Source organism: Falco rusticolus, chromosome 17 (assembly GCF_015220075.1).
Source record: "Falco rusticolus isolate bFalRus1 chromosome 17, bFalRus1.pri, whole genome shotgun sequence".
Lineage (NCBI taxonomy): Eukaryota > Metazoa > Chordata > Aves > Falconiformes > Falconidae > Falco > Falco rusticolus.
In genome coordinates this window covers 4,981,425-5,003,535 of record NC_051203.1, presented here as the reverse complement: position 1 = coordinate 5,003,535, position 22,111 = coordinate 4,981,425, and the positions used below count along the sequence as shown (strand labels likewise).

Sequence of the window (22,111 nt, the reverse complement as noted above, 5' to 3'; positions counted from 1 at the left end):
TCAGCTGCTATCTTACTCAACTATGTGACACTCTAGATAAGAGAGGATGCGGTTTTTGTTTTTAACCACCCAGCACAAGTGGCATAGTAAACTAATACCTGCTTTGGCCTTCAGCCAGTTTGGTATGCCTGGCAAACAGTTGGACAATGAGCAGTTGGAATTTAGTAACAAATGCCTTCTGTTTGCACAAATTAATACAGAGTTTGCATTTGGTCTGTGAGAAAGAAAACAGACCAACGACAACATACCCCTCGGGGTTTTTTTGTTTGATTTTGTTCAAGCTCTACTGCCCAAAATAAAATAAAACAGGGTAAAACCATGCTTATGCAAGGGGCTGAAAATTAAGACTCTAGTTTCCAGCCAAACTGGGATAATATCCATTTCCATGTACTACTTTGCCGAGCCATTTTCTCGGCCACCTTCCTCAAGCACACCCCTTGTTGAAATTCAGTGGAGAGATTACTTCTCCTTTGGAAGGATTAGAGGAATTGAAGAGTAACTGCCATTCAATAATCCCGTGTAAGTATCTAATCAACCATAATGTAATTACCGGAAAGTTTTAAAAGGTCAAAAAGGCCTTAGCGTGACATTAGTTGAAAAAGAGAAGGTTCCTCCTCTGCTTGAGCAATGTCTTAAAAAAAGAAGCAAAAGAGAAACAGAATGTAACATCTGAATATACTTTTCATACTCTGTTGTTATCCATTACAAATTCCAAAAACACGCAGAGGACCAGGAACACAACAGTGCACTTACACTTATTTTCATTCTCCTATAGAAATCAGTTGCCAACACACACAAATACTTGCTGTAAAAGAGCAAATGCATCCCGCTCTCCAGGCAACACAGAAGAAGATGCTGCTCCTTCAAGTGCATCTTGACTTTAAGTATCACACACAACATTGAGCACAGTTCATTTTCTAGCAGCCTAAACTGACCGCATTATATAGACTGTCTTTACCAGTTAAAGCAATATAGGTATGTTAAGAAGCATCTGAACGCTTTCCTCAAGACATTTCACAAGATTGTCAAGACCAGAGTGAAAAGCCAATGAGGCCTCCAATTACTGCTGACTGCACCTGAACAGATTTTAATTTTCAAGTCACATGCTACTCACGTGACTTTTTTAATGAGAACTGGCAGCACTGAAGGTAAAAAGACAGACATGAAAGTATGCTAGGATATTTTTATCAAAAGTGTTCCTCTTCCATTTCTCTCTCAGAGGCAATGTGATTTAGGGTGAGTCTCCACAGAAGAATTCTTTAGAAAGCTCGAGTCCTTCTGCAGCCCCCTTCTCTAGGCCTTGCAATAGTAGAAATAATTTTCCAAGATCATGACACATTGCAAGGGGGTGGCAAGTGGGGGAAGAGAAACTGCTTTCAAAGTTAAGGCTTGCAATGTTTTTAACATGTTAACTAGCAGGTGTTACAGCAATTGATAAATCTCTGAAGAGACATGGCATTACCATTTAATAGGAGCTTCAAAGCTTCCATATCATGTTTCTTCAACTGGAAGGACAGATTCTTAACAAAAAAATACCCTCCCACTCTGTCCCACCTTTTTTTCCCAGGTGGAAATCAAAGGGAGAGAAAGGGGACAGGGCTAACAAGAGACCTCAGCTGTATTTTCTCCTTTTTCCAGAAAAGGACAATGCATCCTTTTATTATCTAGCACTGTAGGAATTCTCCCTATTTTTTCTTTTAGCAGTAGTTTCTCCTCAGTGGCTGTTATAGATTTGTCTTTAGAGAGGTGCTCTTGACTACCTATATTCAGAGTTGAAGACCCAGAGGGTTTCTGCATATTTAATAAAAGTTTCAAAATGCATACGAAACGGTGAGCAGGGTACAAGGAAAAGACATGGCCTGAATTTAGACCAACAAATCTCAACTGACCACTTTGGGGAAAATCCTAAACCACCAGAAGAATAACAAAATAAAGAAATCAAAAGTAAGCCAAGCAGAGTTATCCAGAGAGAGGAAAAAGTGTTGGGCATAGTCAACAATGAACTGATCCACCAGAAGTAACAGCTAACACTGTATTTCAGAAGAGCCAAACAAAAAGGCATGTGCTGTAGCAGTCAGTTACCTTCTTGAACAGGCGCCCCGAATCTTCGCTGACCTGGACAAAGCGCGGGATGATGTTGTTGAGATAGATGTCACTCAGGGTGGTGTGATCCCTGCTCTCCCGCTTCACTTGATTCAGCAGGAGATTCCAGCAATTGACTGGTGATAGCACATTCTGATCCTTCCTATAAAGGACACAAAATAGAAACAAGAATTGGATAGGACTTTACCTGAAGTAGACAAAATTACTCTGTTCATGGTGTTCTATAAAAGGTAGAAACCCAGCTATGGGACATATGGATTTGCTGAGAGAAAGGAGAGCAGAGGAAGGCTATAAAATGACTATTGCACATACAGAAAATACGCCTTCAATTATGCATGACTACATTCACATGGCCATGGGCTCCTGTCCCCCAACAAGCAGATCAGTCAAATGCAAGCTACAGTACGCCAAATGTAGGCTTTAATTTTTTCTTTTGAATCCAATATTTCATACATAAATTACAGTGCCTGAGGGAGAGTGATGGCTCCAGTGTCTGACAATAGGTTTCACAGCACTGTCCCAGGCATTTGTGACTTAACCACAATAAAAAGATTCCAAGCATCCAGTTAGCCAAATAGCATCTGCATAGGAAGCAAAATGTTATGTTTCATGTACAAAACCAATTATGTGCAAGCATCTATATCTGTCCTGAGCAAAAGAGAAAGCAACATTTTTACCACCTTTATTTTCTCATCATTGAGCTTTCTCCACGTTATTATGGCTGACTCACTCTGCACCCTGCAAATAAGCAATACAAAGGGCAAAAGGAGAGACGAGAGGAACCTCAGTTTATTTGGATCAACATTTCATCTACTGAAAGGAGTAAGTAATTTCTTTAAGGTACAACTTCATACTAGATGAAATCAAGGACATGAGCAGTGATTTTGCATGCTCCTCCAGCAGCCCCGCAGCAGCGTTTGGAGCTGGCAGACCTAGGTGTAGTCTTAACTGCCTCATTCACTTCTCTCTAGATCTGTTTATCATTTGTTTACAGTATAAATAATACTTACGTAGAAAAAAAGCAAGTCAGATCTCTGGTGGAAAGCCAAAGCTCTTCTTGACTATTGCGCGCAACTATCACATTTCTTTCCTCTTAAAAGAAATGCAGTTTAATTTCTGTTAGAAAAGGGAGCATCCTGCACTTAAAAGGACCACAATCTCTTCTGCAAGAAATGTCTGACATTGTGAAAACCTGAAAATTAAGCCATGGCAGACTTTCATTACCCTTCTCATGACATCAGCGGTTGGATTTGTAGTGCAGTATGGATAATTTTAGATAAAGAAGAATAGTTTCAGAACAGCTGATCTTGATGCTTTGTTTCTTTTCCTTAGAAAAAATGTAAAGCTCAGGAAATGACTACAGCTTGTGATCTGGACTGCTTCAAGGTTTTAGAGTGCGCGTGTGTGTGTGTGTGTGTGTGTGTGGTGGGAGAGGGCATATAAAAAGGATTCTGGACTTTTAGTTCTCTTGGTGTTTTGAATAATAATAAAAAAAAAATAAAATGTGAGAAGGCATAGAGTTTATTTAGAGACAATACTTTCCTTCGTACTCTAGTGTCCTGTATTGCAGATGCTGCTGACACACAGAACCAGATGGAATGATCAAAATGCAGAACTGTACAAGGTTGAAACTGCCAGATGTTAAGCTGTATCAATCAAATAGTTGCCCCTGCGTCTGCAATCAGTGTTTTCAGCATACCGTTTGCTTTGTTAATATGCCAGAGAGCTAATGAGTAACTGTGAGACCCAGCTACTCGACCTGTGAATCTACCGGTACTGACCCAGCTGCAGCCGCCCTCAAAGGGCACAGTGCAGACAAGGAGCCGTATGCTCCAACTCCTGCCAAAAAGACATAAAAGCCACCACCACAAGAAAAAGTAATGTACGCATTAAGGTTTGGGTGGTTGGGGTTTTATTATTATTATTATTAGTTAGATGAGACAAGAAATAACACCCAGCTTTCTTCCACTAAAGAGAGGGCAGCAGGAGGAAAGGCACCTCCAGAAAGAGCGCCTCCAAGGAGCAGGGCTGGGTCAGAGGTGTACAGTACAGTATCAAAAGATGCTAAAAATCGGTTTGCTTCTTTACACCAATAATATAAAACTACTTTGCACACTGGCTTAGTATTTGCCCTCTAAAGCTGGAAGGGCTACAGCAAGTGAAAATTAATCAACTACCATAAAAAGCCTGCGAATGAAACTTAGGAACAAAAAGCTCAAGCTCTCCAGCAGCTGATCTTGCTCTAGTCTGTTACTGCTTCATTGCTTTGCTGCATCGCTCTTTTCCTAAGACTAGCGCAGGCACAGATCTCTAAGCAGCCAAAAGTCCAGCTGCATGCAGCCGCTAACTTGCCTTCTCAGGCTTTGTACCATTCATCTACATGAACTGCCAACCCAAAAACTCAACGGTTTTGATCCTGCCTACCTCCCACCACATTCTCCACCTCGTTATGAATTTTTGCTGTCTGCTCCACTAAGGGCACCTGGCTGTTCACGGTTGTCCCCACTGAGGTGTCAGTTCAACCCCACCTTGAGTAGCTTGCAAGAGCTGTGAGCAACAAGGACCAAGGGTTACGAGTATAAAGAATACATGCAAGGGACCAGAGAGCAGCACGGTGAGTGCCTTGCTTTCCAAAGAAAACTAAAGCACCAAATGGGAACCAGAAGAGATGCAATAGTTAACTGGACAATTCCCAGCTGTCCAGGCTGCCCTACCACAACACCCGAAGCTATTCTAAGGCAGCACATAGCACAAATACCAAGAGCCCATGAAAAGCATGGTGAGTAAAATTGCTGGTGTCTAATGGCGCCAGATGGGTTGTTGACACACTCCGTGTGGTTAGACATGAAAGGCCATCCTGCAGGAAAAAATAATCACAACCCACATGCTTCCAATCCGTGACCAGGATTGTCACCTTTGGGTCTGTGCAGTGAGCGCCGCACCCTGAGCTCACCCTCATGCAACCACAGCTCTGCACACTTCAAGATTATTTTTTTTGTTTAAATTCCTTTAATTTCTTGGTGTCTGTTGATTTCACTAACCCCTTCAGTACCTCATTAAAGTGGTACGTCTTGCTTTTGTACAGGTTCATTGTTTTCATGGCAAGGATTTTACAGGAAGCGAGACAAAAACTCTCCTTCATTATTTGCTGGTGACAATTTTCCTAGCACTGGCCAAAAGCAGATCAAGGCAGGCTTTAAGACAGAAATGAAACAGAAAAGGAAAGAGGCAGTTACTTGCTTCAAACCTTCCAAGTAGCCTTTAAAACTACACATGCATTAACTGTTAAAGCACCTCTACAAATGCAGCATTTTCTGGGGTGGAACATGGCAACAGTTTTCACAACACAGAGCAGAAGTTACACAACTGTTTACAACAGACCCTTTTCTATCATAACCACAAGCAGATGGCAGGGAAACAAATTGCGATTTTCATTAACCATTTCAATTCTCAAAGGAGCTGGCAAATATACGCTGCTTCCAGTTCCGTGTCACCACAGAGAAGGGCTGAAAAAGGGAAGGAAAATATGAAATAGGGACTGCTGGGTATAATTGAGAGTGAGCTCGATTTCCACAGATTCCACAGCATGACTGGAGTCAGTATTCGCCCTTAAGTAGTAAAATTGATGAGATCAACCCAAAACTTCAGGACCTGGGTATGAACTTTCCTGAAGTGCTGGCGATTTCACATTCACAACAACTGTTTGACTCAAACTTCCCCCGCAAGCAGAGGAGGAGGAGGAAGAAGATGCCAAGATCCAGGTTTATTTCAAGCACTATTTATCCTTGTTTAAAGATCGTGTAATGATAGTGAATCTGGGGAGTTTATTTAGGTTAGCCTAAATTACACCAGATCACAGCAATCGGGGGTGTTTGGGAGCAGGAAGAGGAAGTTGTGCACGGATTTTTAAGGAACCACAAAGTATGAAGCTCTGTGGTTTCTTGGGTGTTATCTTGATCGGGTCCTGTGCAACTTCCACTTCAAAGGTTTTAGTCTCAAAAAGATGAGAGGGGAAGATTGAGTCCCAAGTATCTGAACTGTCTTAATTAAATTACTCATTCATACACGGAACTCACAGACAATCCAAGCCTTACCTGCTTTAAGGCAAGCAGGAGAGAGCGACAACGGCCAGCGATGCTTAGTTTGGCATTGACCCTGTTCAGAGCAGCAGCAGCAAAATTATCTTTAAAACGAACTCCTCCCCCTACACTAGATTAAAACCAAACCACACCACACCCACTAACCAGGAATAGGAATATTGGGTTTCCATAAGAGCATAAGACAAAGGAATGAGTCACATGAAAATATTAAATAGAAAGAGAGAAACACTTAAATTAACATAGGCACATCACATTATCCGCGTAAACAGAAAACTTTTCTGGCCATCCTTCCTTCAAACAGGTTTCTAGGAGAGTCTCTTGGTGGTACATACAAAAACCAAAGTTTCCTGTTCCATCCCCCTGCCCCCCTCAAATATTCAGGTTCTGTTTCCTAGAGGTGTGCCACAGACATTTCCAGACCTGGTACACCCCGAAGTAATGATCAAGACCCTGGGAACAGAGAAACTGATTTATTTCCCACCCTGCACACACTACCTTTCCCATCTCTAACAGTGATCCGTGGGCTCAGGTCTCTGAACCCTACAGGGTGCACGCTCTGCAGAACTGACCTCCTGCCCAGCTCACCTGAACTACCTGCCAGAATAAAGTACGAGGTCAAGGGAGAAATGAAAAACTTATTTTCATATCTGTGCAACTGTCAAGTCCATCCTGCAAACCACCACAGCTAGAGCTAGGCCAAGTGTTAGAGCACAGACATTGTTTCTGTAGATACTTTTTCAAACCTATCTTAATTTTGTCCTCTGCAGTACGCTGTGTGAGAGTAGCTATAATCATACCAATGCACGCAGCGTGATACTGAGGTCACTGATATGATGAAAAACACCACAAAGATCCTCCCTGAGGTTTAACATCAATTTTTTCTAGTCACGTATCCCAAAGCTCTCCAGGTTCAATGAGGTCACTGAATAAATGAATTTCTAAGCTTCACGCTAAGAAAAAAAATCTCCAAATGTTGCTATTTGAAAGACTCAGAAGAAGTGTTCGGGACTCTGCTCCATCAAAAAGAATCACAAGTCAAAATAAACTACGATAGTATTTAGCGATTAAAACACCAAAGTCCACATGACCCCCAATGCTTTTGTCAATAACTCCCTCACAGCCTCTATCACCTCTCTCCTTTAAAGGAAATCATTTCACCGTCAAGGGAACTAAAGTTGAACTTCTCTGCAAGCTGCTCATTCAAATCAATGCTTGATTTCCCCTTAAAGTCTTCCTGACACAGCCCAGTGTTAACTGCAAATTTTGAGAATTACAAGCATGGACGTACACGCTGCTCCCTGCCCTTCTCTTCCAAAAGATTCCAGTTATGAACATCTGTTGTTTACAAGTGCTCAGCCTGAAGGTTGCCAGACTTATTCTGCATCTTCTACTTTCAAGGCAAAGGCTGCCAGAAAGCCATCTGAATTTCATGCTGGGATATCCTGGACATTCAGCTCTCCAGCTGACAATTGCTACTCAGTATCCTACTTCCAAAGATAATCTTGATTTAAAATACAGCCTTAAAATAGCATTGTCTTTTCATTTTTTCTTTTCTTTTTTCTTCCCCCACCCCCATTTTCTCCCTTGAAAGGAATCACTCGAGGTTTTTGCCATGGTTTTTATATTGTTAACTGATTATTTGAATAAGCAGATGCCTTTAGGACAAAATCACATTAAAACAGGAGGACTGAAGTCTGGAGCTAAAGGTCCCAGGGTTTCACGGCAGCGGGCAAACGCCTTCCTCTGAGGATGGAAGTCAGACCCCCATCCAGCACTGCTGCCTGCAGGGACCCCTCAGACCCAGCAGGCAAGACTGACACCTGCTGAGATGGATGCTCTGATTTAACCGCTGCACAAGAGACCTTTAGTTAAGCAGATCTTTAAGGAGCAATGACTATACCAAACCTCTTACAAGTGCTTGTTGGTCAGAACTGGAATTATAAGCCTTGACTGTTCAATGCCGGTTTTTTCCCCTTCAGTCCTCACATCTTGCACAAGGGTATTTACCAATGGGCACTGAAGAGGCTTTACCAAATACATATGTATTTTATATGACTATTCTCTTTAATAGTCTGTTCTAATCGAAAAAAATATTTTTAAAAGAGAATAGGCAAAGTGAGGTCTGACAGCCACGGTAGAGTAGTTAAAAGCAAGTAAAACCTGGGATATATCCAACTGCCATCAACGTGTATGTCACCTTGGCTAAACCAATCTGTTCCCCTTCTTCGAAGATATAAAACGAGAATAACATACACCTACCTCTGTAAATCATTTTAAGATGCTCCAGTGAAGCTAGCTTCAAACTGTGCAATGCGCAAACACCCTTTCAGTCCATCACCAGCTATACACAGCTTGCTGTCAAGACCCAACCACCTACGTTTCAAAACCCATATGGAAAACGTAGCCACCTGATCAGCTCACCCTCTGATGCAGCCACATCTAAGAAAAATCAACCCCATGCAATGCGTCTGTTAGAAACCCAACACAAGCCTGCACTTCACACTGCTCTGTGTGCTTTTACCAGCTTGGGGATGGATGGTGGAGGAAGCCACACAATCCAATTTCAAGGGTCAGACTGAAGCCTCCTGCCCTTGACAGCATTCCCTTAAATGAACACATTTGGAGCAACTTGGCAATTACATAATAGCTATTGAGCATGAAAGCACATGCAAATTACAGGGTTACTGCCTGACAGGTTTCCTCCTTGACAATGTTTTATGAGATCTAAAATCGGCGAGTGACATGGTAAGCAGCCACCGAATGATACGGTACCTTCCAACATAATTATCATGTTATCGAAAGAACATGCTATTACTGTATATTTATAGGGTCACAGCCAGGCAATTACAGAGTAGCCACCCGCCTGTGCACATCTCATAGTCATGTAATACCAGGCTCCTTCGGAGGAGAAATCTGAGGGCTGGCTTTGATCAAATGGTCTTCTGGGGGCTTCCAAATGAGATTACAGCTTCAGCATCTACAGAAAAGATACCAGCCAAGTTACTCTTCGCTGTTCAGACAGAGCAGTGCTGGGGAGAGGTAATTATAATTGGGACTGCTCCCTTACTGATCCCTGAGGTATTCTGACACATTCCTGGATGTTACAGCCAGCAGACACCAATGACCGACTATGTAATAGATGGAGCCACCCAGGACAGACAGCTTCACAGCCGTGTGCCACTGCTGTGACAAATACTGCCCACAGACCCAGCAGCCTTAAGAGGTTTTTGTTATTTTCCTCTATTCCAGCTCTTGACCAAATGAACAACTTGTACATTTGGGACTCAAACCTTGCAGGGGTAACACTTTCCAAGAGCAAGATGGTTTTCTGCTAGAAGATATCCGCTGCTAATGTAAGTGAAACCAGGAGCCTGAGCAGCAATGTCTTTCTCTCTGCAAAGCAAGATGAAACTCATGCTCAGTAACACTTTTCCGAGTATTTCATGCTATGCCCTGGACTTGACCAGAAAAGCACAGACATTTAATTCAAGAGTTCACATGAAACTTTTATATGCAGATAAAATCATCTGTCCAATTCAGGCTACGCTCAACAGCAAGGATATTTGAGGTCATTTTTGTCCAGGTACAACTTTATAAAGGCTAAAGTACCAACAGCTCAAAAAGTGGGAGCAGGGGTCCACATGAGCAAAATGCATTAGAACAAAAAAAACACCAACCACCAAGACTTCTAAAAAACCCTGTAGTGTCAGTCAGCATATTTAATTCACATAAAGCATGACACCATGTAGGATTCTGCTCGTATATGGTAAAAACTTCCACATTAAAAAGTCACTCAATCTCAAAATAGGAAGCTATATACAACAGTATATAACATATATACAACTTTCCCAACACTGAAAGCTGAATACAAAAGCGTTGCTGATGGGGGGTTGCATATCATGTAATACAAAGGAAACCACCTCAATTTTAACCAGGAATAACTATTAATAAACAGAAGACAACCAATCATCATGCAGAGGAAAATCATAGACACATCATTTCTTTAGTGCCGTCCTAAAGGCATATGCAGAATATACACAGTTTATAGTTACGAGAACACTTTCACTGTAAAGGAAAAGAAAAAAATACTTCAGGCAATTATAGCTCTATAGATACAATGAATAATTCTTCTCCAACCTGTCAAATAGCTATGCTTGGGAGTCATGCTTTCCCAACAACATAGCACAATGTGCGTTTTAAATGAGAACTAAAGTAAACTACATCAAAGCTGTACAGAAAGGAAGCTAAAATGATGCCTACTTTAATGGCTTTCACAAAAAGAGCTTTAGTGGAAAGGGGAAGGTGATACATCCCCATATCCCTCCAAACACAGCAACAACAACAGAAGAACAAAAATACACACAATGGCCTGACCCAAACAATGCTAAAAGTGACACTGTGCTTTGGGTGGAGGCAAACCCAGATGGATCCTTTCAGACCAATCTGTCCAAAGCAGAAGTGATTCAGATCCCAAGACTGCTTTTGCTCGGTGTTTTCCCCAGCTGCTACCCTGACAACAAAACCCAACAATCTTGTGCACTGCCCAGATGTCAGCAACAGGAGCCCCATGGCTGTGGCTTCATGCTGGCCACCTACTCGCTAAGCTGCTGTCTCCATGCCACGCAGCCTGCACCAGGCCCTTCTTCACCCAGCGGTCCTGTCCTGCATTCCCCTTCCTGGCAAAAGCACCTGCATCCTTTCCTCCAGGCAGGAGTCAGTAGTAAATCAGGCGGCTTTGAATCCACGAAACCACGTTCCATATGCATTAGTCATCCCAACTCAAGCAGCTAAGTGGGGAACAACCAAAGCAGGATTGTCAGACCTACCTGTAAATAATGTTTCAAGCAGGTGAGACAATTGATTGTCAATAAGGACATCTTTAAATTTTAGTTGAGTCCCATCAGCTAGGGATCACACACAGAGCACAGCTCTATTTGGAAATACTATTGGCCTTACTTCTCTACTGTTTTGAAGTGATAGCAGCAGAGATACAACACTCAAACCCTGCACTGAGTATGTGTAGGATATTGAAAACAGAGGGCTGCAATGGCAGATCACAGCACATAACTGATTAGAAACAGATACCCTTAAGAAAACAGACCAAAGCCCCTGACACTGAAGGAAATCCTGGCTTTGTCTGTCAAATCTGGTGTACAGCTTTGCCCACCTTCCCAAGAAAATTAGACCTTTTAGATGTGCCAATTTTTACCATTCCATTCCCTATTGACAACATACGACCTGCCAAGAATTACTGAAATGAAGTTACCAACCATGCTATGTAAAAACATGAAATAGGCTCTGTGTTTAACACAAACTTGGGACACGTTTTATTCCGACGTGCACGACAGTGCTGGTACCTACATTCACCATATAGTCTCTTTTTTACATTCCTACCCTTATAACCACATCTACAGGGGGAAAAGGGCAAAACCAAAGGCAAATACTCTACTTGAATTGCTGGTCTTTGGTGCTCCTAGTTTTAGCCAGGAATCTCTCAGCCAACTTCTCCAAATTCCTTGAGTAATCCATCTCAATTTCTGCCTTCTTGCGGAAGAAATCCTGCAAGTCCTGCAGTAACTGGACGCGAAGCTCACACTGCTGGTCAAGGCATTTCAGCTGCTCTACCAATTGGGCACGGATCTCTGTAACAAATAAAAGCACTGAAGATTAAACAAAATCCCGTTAAAGAAAACACCATAAAAATTCTCCAGTCAAATACAGTTAAAAATACGTTCCCTCATTCGTACTATGTCAGCAAAGCTCCATTACGATTAACCGTATCTGCAGCAGACAATGATTGCAGTTGCATCTCGGATGCACCGGTCGCAGGAAAGCCATCCACAAACCTGCAATCCAGCACACAGACCTACAAGCAAAGCTTTACTGCTGAAGAGTGCATCAATTACAAGTGTCGAGTGCATTTTTGGCATCAAGAAGAAGTGGTCACTGCCTAAAAATGTACTGAATCTCAGTCTGGAAAAAGGGCTGTATGCTGCAATACCCCATGTCAGCTCAGAAAATCACTTCAGGGAATTTCTGTAAAATTCCTTTGCAGACTACTCTTGATGCAGAAACAAGACATTGCACATACTGGGGCACTCCCCAAAGGCACCAATTTCAGATTATTCAGTTAGTTACTGAGTCTCCAGCTGTGCAGCTCTCATTTATAAACCTAGCCATTGAAACAGATAAAGCCAGACCTTCGGAGAGCCAACATGATAGCGCTTCCCATTAGGGAATTATCTCCAGGAAGACTATTTTTCTTTTTAAAATATATGCAAGTGGCATACATCTAAAGGATCCATAAAGTACACAGATACAGGTGTTAATATTACGCATAATTACTGAAGATATCTGTTTGTATTAACACAGTATTTTACGCTTTTCAAGCATTTTACAAATATGAAAACTTCTCAGATTAGCCCTTCAAGCCAGGGTATTCTCCTCTTCTTACTGATGCTGAATTTGAGGAAGAGAATATTGTAATGATTTGCTCATGGTCAAACAGGACAAGAAAACACAGCAGACGTGTGTCAGTCAGTCTAAAAATGCAGAAATATTCAGTGATGCAGCTAGTAGAGGTTATTTGGCTTTTATACAGGCAATAAACTCAACATGAAAACAATAAAATATGCACTTTCATCTAAAGGTCTTTGAGCACTCAAATTTTAGAGATGCCTGCTACTGCTTGACTGTTATTGCTGCTCTTCACAAAGGTTTTCAGAGACGTGTTGTTCCAAGCTGCATTCAGAATTGGCAATAAAATCAGTAACATTCAGGTCTTCCGCATGCACGGCTTTGTATCTATGCGTTGCAACTGCAGGCACCCCCAACTTTGTCACCACAACTGAAGACTGGTATAGTTTTCCAAATGCAATTTTTTAATCAACTACTTCATTGCTAATTCCTGAGATACATAATAATAGAGGCTAGCTTGGCCTCCTCAGTATGCTTGTCCCTTTGCCCAGAAAAAGCGTACCATCTGGGCCTCTGAGCGCTTTACTCTTGCCATGCTCTATGAGTATCAGTTGCCTTGAATCGTGCTCACATCTGCGGCAACAAACAGTTTCAGGGGGGCCAGGATTTGCAATGAAGAAAGCACGCATCTTTATTTTAGGGACTCCAAAACCCAAAACACGTGTATACAAATACGGCTCCTAGTTAGGCTTGCCAGAAAAAAAAAAACACAAACAAACCAACACAACCCAACAAAAAAAACAAACCAAAAAAACCCACAACAAAACTGTGAAAATGTGGGGTTTCAAGCTTGAAGATGACCTTGATTAGCACTTTAATTTGGTAGTATCACTTCTTTGAGACTGCAGTACCCAGAGGCTTCTGTAGCTTATTGTGCTGAGAAAATACAGGCAGCAAGGTCATAATACAGAACAAAACAAGAGCAGGCAAAACTGTGACATGTGGGCAAAGCTAGTCAAGTTTACTTTTTTTCTCAGGAGAGAATGTTAGAAAACTGAAAACTTCTGTCTCTTCATCAGGAAACACAACTACAAGAAAATACACAGGCTTGAGTTGTCCACATACTTCTTTAATCAAAACCACTTCAGCCCGCCCATTTCTCTGGGTCCAGGGAAGCCCAGGCTACGCTTTCCCCTCCAGCCCGGGTGGCTGCAGCTGGAAGGGTGCAGGTTCACCCCTAGGCAGTGACCAGCACCATCTGGTCCTCCTGCCAGGGCTGGCTGGAGAAACAAACCCTGAGGAAGCTACAAGGAACCTCTACCCTAGCGCGCTCACAAGGGCACAACCCTCGGTCCGCAGGGAAGGTGGCACGGGGCGGTGTGAGCAGCGCTAGGTAACACCTGCGTCCTGCATTTCTTGCAAGTCTGTGGGATTTCTGTGTTTGCTCAGTTCCAGCTAGCAATAGTATTTCAGGATCAGCAGGGGCTGGGAGTTGCATGGGGAAAGAATGAATACTTAAACACATTAGATCTGCTAGCACTTATTTAAAAATTTGCTGTTGATGCTCAACATATGCTATATACATCTCCATTCAGCTCAGTCCCCAAACTACTAATGAATTTGCAAAATTCTACACCAGCAACAGGTTTAGTCACGTGCAATGCAAACAAGACAACCCCATTCTCCCTGCAGCTTTGTCATTAAGACTTTCATACAGAAAAGAAGGTGAGGTAGCTAGACGACAGCAGCACCAAAATGCAGAGTACCATAGTGTTTCCTTGCTGCAGTGAATCAGTCTGCCTAGTCCTTAAGCTGACACTCACCTGCAGGTCTGACATTCAAGAAAGAACATCCTTCAAGGCAAGGACTATTAGAGAGCTCTTCCTCCCTTTGTGTCTTCTCCTCCACCCCTTCCTCAACAAAAGGGATGGTCCCAAACATGGAAACAACTCTATGACCTTTTCAGAAGTCCCTGGGCAAAGACATTATTTTAATAAGCTGTGGCTTATTTCCTAGACCCATGAAAAGGTATCCCACAAAGAAAATACTTGAGCAGATTTGTCATTTTCTGCTAAGCAGATAAAGAAAGAGACACAGAATTCAAAGGCAGCCAATCTCTTCCTTGCGTGTGATATATCTATTTGTGCATTTAGGGCTTGATGATCTGCACAGTGTTATTTTTTTTCTGAAAAAGTCAGCTACCCTATTAGCATGGATGTTTAAAAAGAGGAGTGGGGTAGGAAGAGAATATATGAGATACAGCTCCGACACGTAATGGTGTGGCCACCCACCCTTCCCTGTGCTACAACCGATGGATCTTTTACAAGGGTGACAATGGCAAACTCTGACATTCTTGATCGAGAAACTAGCTCCAGGATCAAAAGCACCACTTCAAAAAACCCCAGTATTTCTCAAAAACTAGAAGATAACCACATCACATGCATTTTAATTATAAAATTACGACAAAGCTCAAGTTTTTGGCTCTCGAGGTGGGATACTTCACACACAGCTCTCCTGCTAAACAGCCGCAAGAACTGGTAACCTTTTCCTTTAGTAAGAAATGTGATATCGGCACTTTTTCTTTATAAATAAACTCAGTGTTTTTTGAGGGAAACAGTGACAGCTGATCGGGCTGCCCGCAGGGGAACAATAAGCTATTCAGCTCCAGCTTATCGAGTCTGCGGCGCTGGGCTGGAGAAGGGCAACCTTGCTCATCTTTCAAAAACACACTACACAGTACTTTGCCACAAAATAAAATCAAGAATGCAGGAATTTCCTGAGGCTTACTGGGCTTTCTAGAGTATAAAGTGTCTGCTTGTTTTCCCATTGCTTACACAAGCAAAAGATATTTTTTTCCCGGACTTACTCTGAGAACGCACCATGGCAGAGCCAGAAGCTGTGTGTGCTCTAACCCACGGGTCACCGTATTACACGGGACCTTTTTATGTCTGGAGTCACAACAACCACTTTAATTTTGAATTCACTGCTTTTGCATCTTTTAATTTACACAGGTTATTAGGTTAACAGCCACTTAAAACACCAAAAAGCTTTCCACCTCCTTTCCTTTTCTAACACCTGTAGACCTTGGAGATCCCACCCACTGTGATCATTCAAGACAAGGAACAGCCTCCTGAAGACTGTGCTCCTCCTGCCAACGCTTCAAGTGCCTGAAGGTGAATAAACACGTTTAATTCAAGGTCAAGGTACCTGCAGCAGAAATTAGGATTGAGCACCAGGTATTCTTATTCTCACACCAAGCCCTACCCTGTATTGCAAAATCCTTTCTATTATATTTCAAGCTCACGTGGCTGACAACTACATAATCAAAACGTCCTAGTACCAACAGGAAAGTTTTCCATCCGTTTAAAACAAACCATTTATTCATTTCTATCACCAGATCACAAAGTCACCTAGGTCACAGAGGGACAGAGTATTGTATAATGCTAGACAGTTGCATAATTTTACTTTTACCCTTTCTGCAACTACCTTTTCCACATTCCCTGTGGCACTCAGCAGGCATGCCCAGTTATTAATGAATTCAAACTGTAAGAAAGGATCTTTTACATTCTGTACTGTAGTCACACCTGTCGTTCTCAACATTTCTAATCTATTTGATTTTTTTTTTTTCCTTTTTAAATTCTGAAGCATATAGAGTATTGATAGGCACAAGCGATATGAAGGTAACCATCCCCAAATAAAATGCTGGTATTTAAGTGATAGTGTCTCTAATACTTCCATGGAAAGGTCATCACCAGTAGTTCCTATTATAGGTAAGTTAAGAGATGCGCTACATTTTTAACCTACCACCATACCTGGTCGTATCTTTAAAAAAACTGGATGATCTTCATTAACTGATTGTTCCTGCTTGAAAAAGCCTGCTAGTGAGTATCTAGGTGGCTAGTTACAGGATAAGTGTAAGGTCCCAAAACACTCCTACCCTACAATCTTGGGAAGGATCCAGTAAACAAAATTAACAGTAGGCTATCCTTAGTTTAATAATTTAAAAAAAAATTACTTTTCACACTTGAGCAAATAAGACTAGCAGTGCAATCATGGACCTCTACTGAACAGTGGGGGCTTCTCAAACTACACTGAACAGGAGAGGGTTTCTGCAAAGCTCCTGGCAAGAACCTGCACTGTCATAAAACCATTATTGCCAGAGCAGGCAGATATAGACACTCTGACTGGAACCATACCTGGCTCTTTTACAGCACGCAATGTTCAGCTTCTGAAAAAGAATTTACCAAAATGATTTTTTTTAGCCTTAAGCACCCTATAAACTAAAGTTGGAAGTACAGAAACAAAGAAATTTCTGTACCAACTTGTTCATTCTTCGGTAGGTCATGTATAAAGCTAGAAGAATGAACTTGGACCCAGGAGACCTCCTTGCCCAGTCAACTCACGCACTCTAAGCAACGTTCCTGCTCCAAGCAGGATCACTTCCTTAGGCAGGGTTTCAACTCTTCCCAGCGATAAGCTTTAACTGCTCCAACTGGATAGCAACACGGTGAATCACAGCCTGCACAGCACAGAGTACCAGGAGAAGACACAAGCAGCCCGAGCTGCTTTTCAGTATCTAGCTACATCTCCACGTATCTGCACTGGAGCTTTCTCAAGATGTTCCCACCCCTACCCCAAATGCCATGCTGTATAAGAAGATGACAAGCTTGGGAAAGGAGTGGGATGACAACAAAACAGAACCACCAACCCCCAGCTCCCGCCCAGATTAAAGAGCAATCCTCTCACCCACACAAATCCGCTCCAACTGGCAGAGCTGAACTCAAAAACCATCCGTGCTCTCGCCTTGACTCAGTGGTCCCCCACGGCCGCTTTGTGAGGAGCGGTCCTCCTCCCGTGTTAATGCCACGTAAGTCTAGTACAAGCAGGAGGCAGGTCAAAATCAAGGTAAAACTGAACCAAACCACGAACAGCAAGGTGGAAGTCAGCAGATTCAAAGCCTTTGCATGCAGCTCGGTTACCCCTGACTTTTCAGGACCCCCACCCCTGTACACAAGAAGCGATTGTGTAGAAGGACTGGAAGACATCAAGCATTAAATTGCACGTGCAGCTCTAAGTATTATCTCTCGTGCTGCTAAGTAGCCTAAGAAAGACAAAGCAGTCCAACAGGAGCAAAATCTCCACTTCACACAGAAAATCTGAGCAGTAATTTTAGATCTTGTGCTTTGTCTGTGACCAGTTTCTTGAATCCCCATCTGCTGAAAGCTGCCACGCACTTGGGTGCTGAACATCAGAGAAAGACAGCATCAGTGGCACTGGCGCCCACCTGCCTCACTTTGCAAACCTTTAAGATTACAGTTTAGGTTGACCTTAACGCTCTTTCAGTTTCAAAAAATTAAAACCAACCAACACTACAGCTTCCAGTAAAAGTTAAACCCACTGAAATGTATAAATAAAGTTTAGAAAATGCTTTGGATTACAGATTTTTACATATTCCCAGCACGTTACTGATTGCTAAGAATTGTCCACATTTCTTCTACCGTCACATATAAGAAAGGCTGTAGTCCAAAAGTGAAAGACTTTGTAGTTTTGTGAAAATAGCCTCAGTATTTTTTTGGTACACGACTACAAATAGGGCTGTAACAAATGACAGACAACAGCCCAACAACCTATGGCTGGGAGGTTTAATGACTTAGAAAAGCCTTTATACAGTAACAGGAAGAACTTCATGGAACAAACTGCGCTGCTAGCTGAAAGCTGTTGGTCATTCAGAGCCTTAAAAACCTCCCTGGTAATTTAAAAACTAGGCTTTGAAGTGAAAATGATATAAGAGGAAAAAATACAGTCTTCTGTGTATAACTAGAGCCAGGAGTGAGATTCAGGTTCACAATCCTGCCAGAAACCGAATACCCTGGAAAAGGTATATTTTTCTTTAAAAAACAGAATATACCTTACCTATTTGAGAAATACTAGCATTGGGTAATACACATTGACAAGAATCCCTTTATAGTTATAAATACATAACCAGAACTGCAGGTGTTAGTAGCTGAAGTTCTTTCTAATACAGATTGATAAAATGTTTTGAGGTGTAAGATGAGTGCTTGAAGTTTTGAATTAGCGAAGTAAAAGAAGAGGATGCAAGACTCGCTTAAAAGTGAAAATTATGGCTAGTCTCAGCGAAGTACTGAGGACACATCTCCTATTTCCGTATCTACATCATAATACATTTGCACAGCGAATTACTTGGGTCTACCAGCTTTTCTAGGCACAACAGAAGTGTCACAGGAGCAAGGCAGCCAATGCTTTCTGCATTTATTACAGTTGTGCAACGCCTCCAATTACAACTGGTAGCTTGGAAATTTTGCAGCTTTAAGCACCCTTCAACCAGAATCCCATTGAACACAGCAAGCCTATACATTGGTTTTCCATACCCATAAACACTCATTTGCAATTCACAGACGGCAAACTGATGCAAGGCTTCAGATCTGCAAAGCTTTTAAGCAAATGCTTGAAATTGTCAACATGTTTAATTGCATAAAGTTGCCAAGGCATTTAATTCACACAGAATTCAAATTAAATAGTCAGATATTTTTTTTCTTAATGAAATAGCCATGAGTGTCTCCTTTGCTATTATCAAAACACAGTCCATGCTGTTGACTTTTCAGGGAGGATGTTTAAAAACAGAATCCAGGTTAAATTACCCTGTGCAGGAATTCACTGCTCCAATTCTAATAGCAGAGCATAGCTAACTCCCCCTGTGTGCACGAGCAAAGTCCTCGTCTTTGTAACTAGTCCATAGTACACATACAAACTCTGATAAACGGTAACATGTCGAAGTACATGGGGCAATATTTTAAGGTTCTCCAACTGTTTATTCAAAACAAATAAAAGTGTATCGATTCATTTCAAGTGAGTGAAAATCCAAAACCTGCACGCAAGCAGCAGGAGCATTGCAACTACTTCTGCCTACAGGAAGTTTCACAGCTATTTTAGGATTGTCTGTGCTCAGTTAAAGGTTTCCCCCAGATGACATCAAGAAAAAAAAAAAAACCACCACCACCACAAACCAAACCTCACACAAACTTTTGTTTACACATTCCCACTTAATAAATGCTGGATAAAATACTACGAGCAAGTAGCAAAACTACATTTTATCACTGGTCTGCAGCATGGATTTCTATAATAAACAAATTAAAACTCATTTTGACACATGGGCTATTAGCATTAATCAAAAGCCACACACACACACCCCAGTTCACATTTTCAAGTACTCAGAAAATAGTTGGGGCTGACAAACTCCCCGTAGCCTCTGGTAAAAAGTGTCCCAAGCGCCTGTGCTCTTGGGGAGGCAGAAATTGCTTTGGGCCCACTGAGCAACCTGAAATAGTTTGTTCTCCAAACAACATTTTAATAGTTATTTGAATGGCTTCCTCTCATGCAGGGTGATGAGGCCAACACTACATAGATGGCCAAAAATGTGGTGAACCAATGCAAGGGGGGGTTTTTTGCCTGCTTTAAATGCCCCTTCTGCTTCTGGCCCAAGGCAAACCAAGTCTCCCTGAAGCACCAGACCAGGTGTTTTTCATCACACTCTCCCACTGACCACTCAAACCATTCTCCCAGAAATAGGAGATTCTCTCCTCAAACAGCATTGTGTTAATTACAAAAAAAGGTAGTCAGCAGTGCAAGGAGCCTGGCCTTGTGCTCCCAGTTATAGGAAGCCAACAACAGGCAATAAATGCAGTAAGGAATAAAGCTAAGCACACCTTGGATGCATTTTCAATCAAATTACTCCCAATTTCTCACAAAACCAAGGATGGCTACCACTAAAATGTAAGTTTCTGATTCCTTTCTGGGAGAGGACAGGAGTTGGGATCTCCACCAGGTATTGCCCAAGGTGCTCATGTGCCAAGGAACCAAAGCTTAACTCCTGCTCCCCCAGCAGCCCCAGGATCACCCCTGTCACCCCAACCACCCTCCGTTTCCAGATGTCCAGCATGCTACTGGCACCACTATTTAACATTTTAAACGTCACAAAAAAAGTTATGAAGGAATGAAAAAAATCAAGTTCAGGGATAGCTGACGAGCAGCAATCGATCCTGGTCTTCCCCATGCAGCATCAGAGAGTAAGAATTAAACAGACTGACTGAAAAGTGTGGGAAATGTACAGAAACACCCTTCAGAAACCATGTTAATTCATTTACAAGCAATGAGCCGCCTGGGCGTGGAGAGAGGGAGGGAGCCAGGTACTCATGGCTCTTCATTTGAAAACAGGAGGAGATTTGAATGAAGAATGTTGTACTGCAGTGTTTCACAGTGCACAAAGGAAGTTAAATTCCTTTGCAAAGGGAGAGGCTGGCACATGCTTTCAACATAAATGTCTATTTATTCTAGAATGGAAATCCATCAGGAAGAGACAGCAGAACAGGTCCGTGAGACAAAAGCAGAGTTAAGATGGGGCTGACCCAGCTGAGCGCCGCCAGCGCAGGGTGCACCGGCTCTTGCCCCACCGTCCAGAAACACCCCAGCCCTGTGCAAGATGAGGGCTGCAGGACACCTCCACACAGGACCATTGATTCATTTCTTGATGCTATCAAGAGCATCCACAGAAAGCAGTGTGGAAAACCATTCCTTACTGAAAAAAAGCCAGAACAACAACAAGCAGCTAGAACTATGTCCCAAAATCACCACGAAGCAAGAGATGGAGGATCATTCCGCATTTCGTCATTCTGCAGGATGCTAGCACTTCTCTGCTTTACACAAAACACACCAAAAAAACCCACCCCAAAAAACTGGAAAAGTGGATTTTTAAATGCAGAATTATCAGCATTACCTTTAGTTTTAGTTCAGATGCAACAAAAGACAAAGTGGGGCTGGTTACCTCTATTTTGCTGAGTTGATGAAGAACCAGCTTTTGTCTATGCCACTAACTTACCTGACACCAGATGTTAAGAGAGAAACTCTCTACTCTTAATTTCTGCAACCCTGCTTCAGGCTATTATACGCCCACCTTCATAGGCAATCTTGGGTACCTACAGTGCCACTACCTTTTATTGTCCAAGCAGGACAACTCAACTCCATTCCAAACACTCCTACACCTTTAACAAATAATTAAGCCTGTGTCTCGCTTTCTCCATTTTTAAAGCTACTCAGGATACCCGACATGAGAGCTCTGTGTTTAATAAGAGTCAAGCCTAAACAGCATCCATCAGTTAACATTCACCTCCCATTCCCCAAACACACTCCTTGAGCGACAGTGGCAGAACTTTTTTCAAGAAGAGCTCAAAAATAGGTGGAGGTCTTTTTTTTTTTCCCCAAAAATCTATGAGTACCATAATTCAGAAAGGTGGACTTTAGAGTGAGGATTTCCCCCCCCGCCCCCTTCTCATTTTAAAAAATAATTCTGGCACATTCTTCCCAGCTGTTGTTTCTACTAGTCTCTGCTGTGCTTTCCTGGCTGATTTTAGAGCTAGTTTCTTTGCAGCCCCACAGCAGCCCGTCACAACCCCTGTCCCTCCTGAAGCCTGCTCCCC

General features: G+C 42.3%; 1 protein-coding gene across 4 annotated transcripts in view; it reads right to left on the bottom strand.

Annotated features, from left to right (window-relative positions):
- SRGAP2 (SLIT-ROBO Rho GTPase activating protein 2) overlaps positions 1–22,111 on the bottom strand; it is a 111,449-nt gene that overhangs the window by 62,041 nt on the left and 27,297 nt on the right. For all 4 annotated transcript variants that reach the window (XM_037410262.1, XM_037410264.1, XM_037410265.1 and 1 more), the window contains exons 3-4: positions 11,653–11,845; positions 2,083–2,245 (exon numbers count right to left, since the gene is read on the bottom strand). In XM_037410262.1, the coding sequence (XP_037266159.1) occupies positions 2,083–2,245; positions 11,653–11,845 (356 nt within the window). The remainder of the gene's footprint in view (positions 1–2,082; positions 2,246–11,652; positions 11,846–22,111) is intronic.